The sequence below is a fragment of the Lotus japonicus genome, chromosome 1 (genome assembly GCF_012489685.1).
Source record: "Lotus japonicus ecotype B-129 chromosome 1, LjGifu_v1.2".
NCBI classification, from domain to species: domain Eukaryota; kingdom Viridiplantae; phylum Streptophyta; class Magnoliopsida; order Fabales; family Fabaceae; genus Lotus; species Lotus japonicus.
This window is the reverse complement of record NC_080041.1, coordinates 19,684,250-19,693,914: the sequence shown is the minus strand read 5'-3', so window position 1 is coordinate 19,693,914 and position 9,665 is coordinate 19,684,250. Positions and strand designations below refer to the sequence as shown.

Below are 9,665 nucleotides of genomic sequence, written 5' to 3'. Positions count from 1 at the left end.
GTGTTTTTTGTGGACAAATAAGTTTGCGCAAAAATTTCAATTTCAAGATGTCCAATTTTTGCAAGCCCTAAATTGAGTCGGGCAAGGTTTTTTTTTTATTTCAATCTTATAATGCTCCAAATACCTCAAATGAATTAAACTCTCGAGTGATGATAAGTTGCAAGAACTTGTCTGTAATACCCGAAGAGAGCAGTATGTTGGCCAACCAACATATTTTCCCCCAAAGAAAAGATTGACTTATAATGTTCACAAGGATTCAACTTTGTCGAACTTTCCCTGGTTGAATGATAACTCTTCCTTGCTACCATAAAAAACATAGTGTGTGGTTGCCGAAAAAATTGTCATGTTTGTGTTCTCCAAAATTACACATGAAGGTTAGACCACAGGAACACAAAAAGAGGGGTTGGATTGTGTCCATATAATTCGATCGCGATTGACTAGAATCTGTTGGACGTTGTAAGTTATCAAATTTAGTTATGCGTGTCGTCCAAAGACATGTTGTGCAGACGATAATGTAAAGAGTTAAGCATCAAACAAGACACACACATCTTTTATTCCGGTTCACCCTATATCGGTGGGCTACGTCCAATCCTTGGAAACAACCAATGTTTCCAATATTAAGTATCAATGAATTCTCCTTACAAGTATTATTGTACGTGCCTCTTCAGGCACAAGCATGTATTCTTTAGCCACTGCCTATCCAGGTATTGTTGAGTATTTTTATCCCTTGCCTCTCCATAAATGTAGTATTCTTTTATCTCTTGTCTCTCCAGGAATTGAGTATTCTTTTATCCTCCGCCTCTCCATGCATTGAGCATTCATTTATTTCATGCCTCTCCAGGCATTGAGTATTCCTTAATCCTATGCATCTTCATGAATTGAGTAATCTTTTATCCTCTGCCTCTCCAGACACTACAAGTATGTATTTTTTTGTTGTGCCTCTTCAGGAACATTGATTTACAAATAATATATTTAGGGGTGTTGTTCATACAGACTTACGAGATGTATACAAATGTACATTAAGAACAATTCATCTCAAATTGTATATGATAAAGTTGATATGAAGTATGCTCTCAATCCTTTCTTGAATTGACTTGATCACATTGCTGAGTAGACGTTGGAGGTTTATGATCAAGATCATTCTTTGAGCTTCACTTCTAGCATATGCATAAATGTTATCGTTGAACCAGCTCAACCTTTCTTGTCTTCATCTTCACTGTAGCTCCTTCATTTGAGGTCTTCTTGGACGTTGAATACACCCAACTTAGCTCATATGGAAATCTAAGAGTGAAAATAAATACTAGATTCTCCAAATAAGATAAGGAAGGAGAATGCACCAATGATAAAATGTACATGACTCTCATAGGCGCTTAGTGATGGAGATTCATTTGCCTCAACATCCTTTTATAGGAGGATAAATGGCAACCAAAGCAACAACATTAGTGGAGGAGTCAAAGGGAAATTTACCATAAATGACAAATAACGAGATAAAACCAGTGTTATTAAACTCGAATCAGTGATCGACTCGGTCGGGTTACCGGGTTGATGGGTCAATGTCTCAATGATTGAACCAGTGAATCATTTGTTAAACCGGTTGACTCGCTATATGCTAAATTTCATTTTTTAAATGTTATATATGTACATATATATATATATATTAAATTATTAATAACATATATATACAATATCTTTTTTAACAAAAATATGTATACTATATTTGTTAAATTTGAATTGTTGTTTACGGGGAAACTTTAAAAAAATTGAATTGTAGTGACACCATTGATCAAGCACCTTTACGGGGAATGCCCCTAATTCACCGGTTTAGTGTGGATTGAGGAGGTTCCTTTTGAAGTCGTTTCTCTTGTAGACTTTTGATGTTTTGGCTTCTTTGCCGGTTTAATATGATGTTGCTTTCATTCATTTTTTTTTAATTCAATTCATGGTTATCACAAAATTTAAATTTGATCAAGCACCATTACCAATGGTTTTTTTTAACGTAGGTCATAACATTAAATAGCCCCACGAGCACGAAGGGTTTAAATTTCTTAGTAACTATGGCCAAAATGGTTTATGTGCAACTTGGAAAGTTGTAAAGGGAAGACAATGGTTGAAATGGAATTTAATTGGAATTTGTAATTTTTTTAATTCAAATTATTAAAATGGAAGGTCAATCAATAACGTATTTAATGACTATTAAAATTTTCACAAAGGTCAAGTGTTGTATGTTCAAAAGAGAAAGTAGGGGAAAAAAATAGGTTTGATACCTCACCGGTTCAACCCAAAAACTGGGTCAAGTCATCGGTTTTGCAGCTAAACCGGTTGAGTTGTGTCGGTTCACTTCGGTTCAATTACATAACCGACTGATTATCGAGTCAATCAGTTAGGTGACCAGTTCCCAAGCGGACCGGTCCGAGTTTAATAACACTGGATAAAACACAAACAATAAGTATTCAGTCAAAGACACGTTTTAAATATTACAACCACAAACAGAAAAACAACACAAGTTAACTCCCTGACTCATTCTCTTTGGCAAATTTGTAGGAATTGAAGAAGTTTAATTGACGGAGTAGGCTAGGTATTTGTAGGCCTAAACCTCCTATATTTAAGGTCTATGTGAGGCGCCAAGATAGTTGGGGGTGCGTTGAACCCTAGCCAAACAACACAAGGTGGTGTGTTGAAAACCTAGCCAAACAGCACTAGGTGGTTCGCTGGTAACCCAACCAAACATAATTATGATTTTATATTTTTATTAGTTAATTTATCTAGTCAGCATTAAACACTATATTTTATTATTATATTTTATTAGGTTATTAGGTTTGGTATAAATATAGGTGGTTGTACCTCTACTGGTTAGTTTTTGAGAGAATTAGGATTTGGAGGCTGGTTATTGGATACTAGGTGTAATTCTTCTAAAGAACGTTCGTTTTTCTCATAATAAAATTATCCCTAAGACGTTATACAAAATTCAGTTAAATCTTCCAGTGCTTTCTTCTCTGTTATTTGTGTTATCTCTTAATCGTAGATATCAGTTCTAACATCCCCTTTCCTAGCAGCGGTAACCACTGTGAGCGTGGGCGAATCAGAAGGGGAAATCACCAAGTGTTTGGATGAAGATGTAGGGGGCTGAATTGTTGGGTTCAGATGTGAGATCTTGTCACTGCTGCTCGAGGTGTGTGCGTCAATGGCTGGATTATGGACTCCAATGGTCCAAGGACGTAGGGAGGCGGAGGATTGTTGAGGATGGATTGGGTTCTCTCCCTCTCTATGGTTTGACGCGTAAATCAGAGCAATGAGGTGGTGTCATCTTGGAGGCTTGGAATGGGACATCGATCTATGTCTAGAGGATCGGGGAAGAATAAAAGAAGGTTTATAAAAAGGATTTGTGTTATTTACGGGATTTCTAGTCCTGGTTCTACATGTTGAATACTTGTGAAGAATAGAATGTGACACATCAATAAAAATATTGAGTTGGACACTGTTGCAAGGAGTATAAATGATGAGGTGGTAGTGCTATATTCCTCGCTTTACAATGTATATATTATAATAGATAGATAGGTAGATAGATGTGTTGGTCTAGTGGTAGTTGTAGGAGAGCTAGATCTATGTAAGGTGTTTGGCACCTTTTATTGGTACCTAGAAATGTCATATGGTTGTACGAAACTATGGACGAATATGGGTAGTACATGTCTGTTCCATACTATATAGATGTTCATTAAGTGGATTATTAACGGATTTTAAAATATCCACGAGCATCCATGGGTATATCCTTATGTTCATTAAGTGGATTATGAAACTTAAGTCTAGTCGCTTACCTCCAATATGACTGGTCATCAAATAAAACATTGACACATGCATTATTTTAAATTTACTGCTTAACAAAGTGAAATTATTGGTCAACTCACTCCTATGAATTCTGTCCACAATGCTCATTGTTTATGGGGAATTGGGTTTGGAGCCCCACCCCTTAGGCTCTACACCCCACCCTTTTTTTTAAACCCAAAAGTACCATACAGTTTTTTATATTCCGTATAATGAATACGGAATATAAACAACCGTATTTCAACCCAAACGTACCCTACGGTTTTTTATATTCCGTATTCATTATACAGAATACGGAATATAAAAAACTGTATTTTATCTGACAGTCTGATCACCTTTTCCACCATTACTCCTCCCTCCACCAACTCCTCCCAGGCCCCTTATACTTTATCTGACAAGCACGTCACGGACCTTTCCCACATTACTCATCTCTATCATCATTACTCCTCAACTCCCTCACATTTCTTCTAACCACCACCACCAACATCTCCACTTTTCTTCTTTCCATCACCACCACCACCGCCACCATCTCCTGGTAAGTGTTGTTAGTTTTTAGTAGTGTATTTATTAGATATTTAGTTTAAGTAGTTAGTTTTTAGTTTAAGTAGTTAGTTTAAGTAGTTAAGTTGGTAGTTTACAGCTTTCTGCCTCGAGAACAAATACGACAAATAAAAGTTCGTATTCAATACGAATGTTTAAAATCCGTATTGACTACGTACTATAAATTACCGTATTTGATATGAACTTTTATATTCCGTATTGGATATGACATTTAAAATTCCGTATTGGATATGAAACTTAAACTTTCGTATTTACTTACAGGGATGACAGATTCTTATATCTTTGGTGAATCACAATTGATTAAGGCTGAATTGGACAATGATCATGCTAAAGAGACCATTAAAGAGGAGCAACCACCGCCATTTGAACCCCCGAGTATAAGTATAGATGTCTCCCATTTATATGCAACTGATCAGGTATTCATTGAACAAATTTTTGCATGTTTTGTTTATGCTTTGTTTATGCCTTGTTTATGCCTTATGCCTTGTTTATAATTAAACAACGTTTCCCTACACGAGATGATCTTCTCAAATGGGTTCACGACATTTCGATTAGAAGTAATTATGTTCTGGTGATCACAAAGTCTGATAGTGGTGCGAATGGAAGAAAAGAATATGTTTATCTGGGGTGTGAGAAGCATGGTCTGTATGCTCCCTACAAAGAACCTGATCTTGTTGAAGGAACGGCAACACAAAAGATAGGTTGTCCATTTAGACTAAAAGGACGACCTACGAAAAATGCTAGAGATTGGTGGCTGAAGGTGATGGAGGGTAAACACGTCCATGAACCAGCTAGGTCACTACTTGGCCACAATTACGTTGATCGACTAACTAGTGATGAGAAGGAGGAAGTGATAAAACAGGCTAAGATTTGGGTTCCACCGAGAAAGATGCTGTTGTCTTTGAAGGAAAAAAAAATCCTTCAAACTTGTCTACCATCCGACAAATTTATGGTGTTTGCAAGAGGTTTAGACAATCCGTTCGTGGGTCATTGACAGAGATGCAACACTTGCTGAAGAAGTTGGACGGTGACAACTATGTTCACTTTGAAAGACATGAACCCGGATCGGAAGTCATTAGAGATGTATTTTGGGCTCATCCGAATGCTGTCAAACTGTTCAACACATTCCCTTATGTAGTGATCATGGATTGCACTTACAAGACAAGCAAATATAAACTCCCCTTGCTCGAGATTGTTGGCCTGACTTCCACAGATAAGACATACTCCATAGCATTCTGCTACATTGGTAGTAAGGGCACATATGACTACATTTGGGCATTGGAGTGTATGAAGTCTCTTATTGTCGACCAAGCCAGGTTGCCTACAGTGATTATGACTGACCGAGATCTGGCCTTATTTAGTGCTGCTAAACAAAGCCTTCCCACCACTACCCATTTATTATGCTTGTGGCACATTAACAAGTGTGTTTTGGCAAAGTGCAAATAGTATGTTGGCACATATGATTTTGCTGCAGAGGTTATGGAGAAGTGGGCCGACTTGGTAGATGCTTCAACAGTTGAAGAATTTGAAGGTCACTGGTTGGAATTGTTTAAAATGTGCAAGGATAAATACAAATTTGTCAAGGCATGGAAAAATCATGTGATGCATTTTGGAACAACAACAAGTAACAGGTACAAAAAATATGTTATTATTTGTTATATGTTTTTCATTTGATAGATTATTACAGTATTAATTCTTATATGCTTTAAAGTAGAAAGTAATAAGGCGCGTTGTTTGTTTGCAGGGCTGAAGGTGCACATGCCAGCTTGAAGAGGATGTTGCGGAACAGCAAGGGTGACCTGGCCACTTCATGGGATGCGTCACATTGTTTGACCATGAATCGTCACACTGAGATAGTAGCATCGTTTGAGCGTAGTATTAATAGAATTGATCACATTTTCAAGACCCCATTTTACATAAATATTAGAGGATTTGTGTCAAACAAATGCTTGCAACTCATTGATGCTGAACAGATAAGAATGAAGTCCTACGACAGATGTGATTGCTTATTGAGAGAGACTCATGGACTACCTTGCAGTTGTCAACTTGCAGGTTACTGGTCAACCACTCTCTTGTCAATTATTTCTATTTGTTATTGAATGTGACACGTTTGTGAACTTGCAGGTTACAGAAGAATTCCGTATGAGGCAATTCATCCATTCTGGTAGAGCCTAAGTTGGGAGCATGTACCTGTTGCCAAGGTTGTCAGACTCGTGAGTCTAAGCAGACTCGTTTTGGGTAGGTAGACTCGACTCGTAGACTCGACGAGACTCGAGTCTACCAGAAATGAAAATTTACTAAGTATAACCCTGTCACATGAAGAATAAATACAAACATATAATCTAATTATAAGTGAATTTTCAGCCCCTGACATTGCACTCACTCACTGTCCCAGAAAACAAAAATAGCAAGTAAGAAAACAGAAGAACATTACTCACTCACTGAACTGTCTCAGAAATGAAAGAACAGGGAAATGAAAAAAAAAAAAAAAAACTCACTACAGAAATAGAAGGTACAGAAGCAAATTAACAAACAGGGAACAGAAGCAAATTAACAAACAAAGAAGAAGGAGATGAAAATGAACCGGGAAGGAAGAAGGAGATGAAAAAAAAAAACAGGGACAGGGAAATAACACGAACAGAGAAGCTTCCTTACCCAAAATAAGAACACGAACATGGATGGAGAAAGAAGGAGATGCGAGACGACGGCGGCGGCGCGCAGCGGCGGTGCGCACCCTTGGACGGCGGCGGCGGTGAGAAGAAGATCATGCGAGAGAGGAGAGGAACGCGAGAAAGAAATATGAAATTAGGTTTAGTTTTGGGGATTTCTAATTTAAAAAAAAAACCTTGACTCAGTGACTCGGTCATGACTCGCGAGTCTACCGAGTTAGACCGAGTCTTGCCAGAAAACGAGTCTGGCAGCGAGTCCACTCGTTTTCCCTATGCAGACTCGCGAGTCTACCGAGTCAGCGAGTTAACTCGCGAGTCTGACAACATTGCCTGTTGCAGATACTAGCAGCTCAAATATTTGCGGCCTAAACCATGGAGAAATGCACGCAGAAGTTGATGCACTGACACTTTATTTCCATTCTTTGGATACTGGAGGGCAGAGTATGGTAAGGAGGAAGCTTCAGGCGATATATTGTCCTAAAAGCAGTTCACTATGTACTCCTGAGGTTCGGATAAAGTCCAACCGCACTCTTAAGTTGACGGAGAGCAAACCACACAATGGTCGAGCAATAGGATCCTTGACTCGTGATCCTTCAGGGTTTGAACATGTTGACATGGAGATGAAAGCGGCAAAGAAGGCTTCACAACCAGCAAAGAGGAAGAAGTGTGGGAAGAAGTCTGATACAAGCTATTTCATGAGTTATTTTCCATCCTTTCTCCATCCATATATTCACACAGTTACAAATGTTGAGGATGATGGTAACTGTGGCTATAGATCCATTGCTGCATTAGTGGTGCATTTCAGCGGTGAGGACGGTTGGCCTTGGGTTAGGGCACAATTGATAGGAGAACTTGAAGACAATAGGTTGATGTATAATGACATATGGTCCAGACAGATTGTTGATGCCTTACATGCTCGACTCGCTCTTCCTCCTGGTGCCCCGTCCACCCCTGATAAATGGATGCAACTGCCAGAGATGGGATACCTTGTGGCAACAAAGTTCCAAGTGGTTCTTGTAACCTTCTCATCTAAGGGTTGTAACGCATACCTTCCACTGAGAGGAGCCGGTCCACCAGATGTGCATCCTGGTATAGCTATGGTCATGTGATAAATCACTTTATACAGGTATATTTTGATTAAGTGCACTAATATTAAGGTTAACTACTAGCTTAGCTTGTCAATTCATTTTTGTATTTGGAAGTTATCTAATTTTGTGGTTATTCTCTATGATGTAGCTCCATTTAACTCATGGACATCCTATGCCGCCTATTGCTCCCCAGTGGCAATGGCATCATGATACTGCCTCCGGATACTGGGGCACCTCATATGGTCCACCTTTAGACACGTTCGCTGCAGAATTCCAAGCTTGACTTGCGAATTTTTGTGGTCTCTTGGTCCTAGTCAGGCTAGCTATGTGGACATCACCACAGATTGAGTGTTCCCTATTGTGTAATATTCATTTGTAAACGCTCTGTAATATTAATTTGTTGGCCCTTATCCTTAGGTTGTTAAGCAGTTCACTATGTAGACATCACCATAGATTGACAGGTCACTGCGTGTAATGTTCATTTGCTGAATAGTAAAGCTCATTTGTCATTTCATTTCATTATCAAAGTCTTGTCATTTCCATCCACTACATGACGAACTAGAAACCTGACATTACTCTCAACCACCAACCCCAACCACACTTCTACCAGCCACCAATACACCATAAATCTTCTGACCATTCTGCTATAAATCTCTATTGTGTCTTGCCTCTTCTTCTTACTCTTCATCCTCTTCTTCCTGTCTTGTAACCAAGACAAAAAAAATACAATGGAACAAGACTCAAATGCATTCGTCCGCCATTGCAAACGTCAAGGCAACACTTCTAGCAGCTCTTGTCCTCTCATTCCTGGCCCGGCTTGCGCCATCCAGGTTGCCATGTATGCCAGTAGATCCACCCCTAACACACTACTAATTCCGACCCAGGAAATTGTGAGGCGTGTCCTCGAACATGGATCAACCGAAACCGATCCTGATTTCAATTCAAATGCTTGGCTTTCAGCCCTGCAATTGTGGGGATTTGCCACTCTGCTGGGCATAATCACAGCGAATGTTGAGAGAGTGGAGAATGTTCTTGCTGTTATTAAATCTTGCACTCCCAATGGTTTCAGAGATGCGAAAGTTACCCTCAAGGTATTTCCTTGCTTTTATCCCCCTTCTCTAACCGTACATCGTTCCTATTTTTTTCTCTCACGATTGCAATAATTTAGGACCCTACGAGCATCGTTGATGCTAGCATCCATCGCAAGACATTCACTCACAGTGAATTTGCGAATGACATAACTGTTGGATCTGTTCTCATTCTCCAAAAGGTCTATCCTCTAGAACCTAATCATTAATCTTGCTTCATTTGGACAACTATGAATGGTTGGATTAAAGTCTGCAATTTACTTGCAGGTTGCTCTGTTTGCTCCGAGAAGATCTGTTTGTTATCTGAATATAACATTGCCCAACGTAGTCAAGGTATTTCCAAAGGATTGCGGACCCAATGACTTCATCGATATCACAGAGGAATAATTTTGTTTTTCGTGTTGCTTTTGGATAATTTGGTTGTGTAACCTGTGAACTGT

The 9,665-nt window shown here is 39.0% G+C and overlaps 1 protein-coding gene across 1 annotated transcript; it reads left to right on the top strand.

Moving 5' to 3' along the window:
- The first annotated feature begins 8,865 nt into the window (after window positions 1–8,865).
- LOC130729340 (uncharacterized) lies at window positions 8,866–9,612 on the top strand. The gene is made up of 3 exons (XM_057581068.1): window positions 8,866–9,228; window positions 9,306–9,407; window positions 9,493–9,612. The coding sequence occupies exons 1-3, from the start codon at window positions 8,866–8,868 to the stop codon at window positions 9,610–9,612; spliced, it is 585 nt and encodes a 194-aa protein (XP_057437051.1).
- Window positions 9,613–9,665: the final 53 nt, after the last annotated feature.

What these genes read in the sequence shown, in the direction of transcription:
- LOC130729340 (XM_057581068.1), top strand. Translation starts at nt 8,866, where the DNA reads ATGGAACAAGACTCAAATGCATTCGTCCGCCATTGCAAACGTCAAGGC. An exon ending in ATGCGAAAGTTACCCTCAAG is followed by an intron (nt 9,229 to 9,305) that starts GTATTTCCTTGC and finishes GCAATAATTTAG; the next exon opens with GACCCTACGAGCATCGTTGA. An exon ending in CTGTTCTCATTCTCCAAAAG is followed by an intron (nt 9,408 to 9,492) that starts GTCTATCCTCTA and finishes ATTTACTTGCAG; the next exon opens with GTTGCTCTGTTTGCTCCGAG.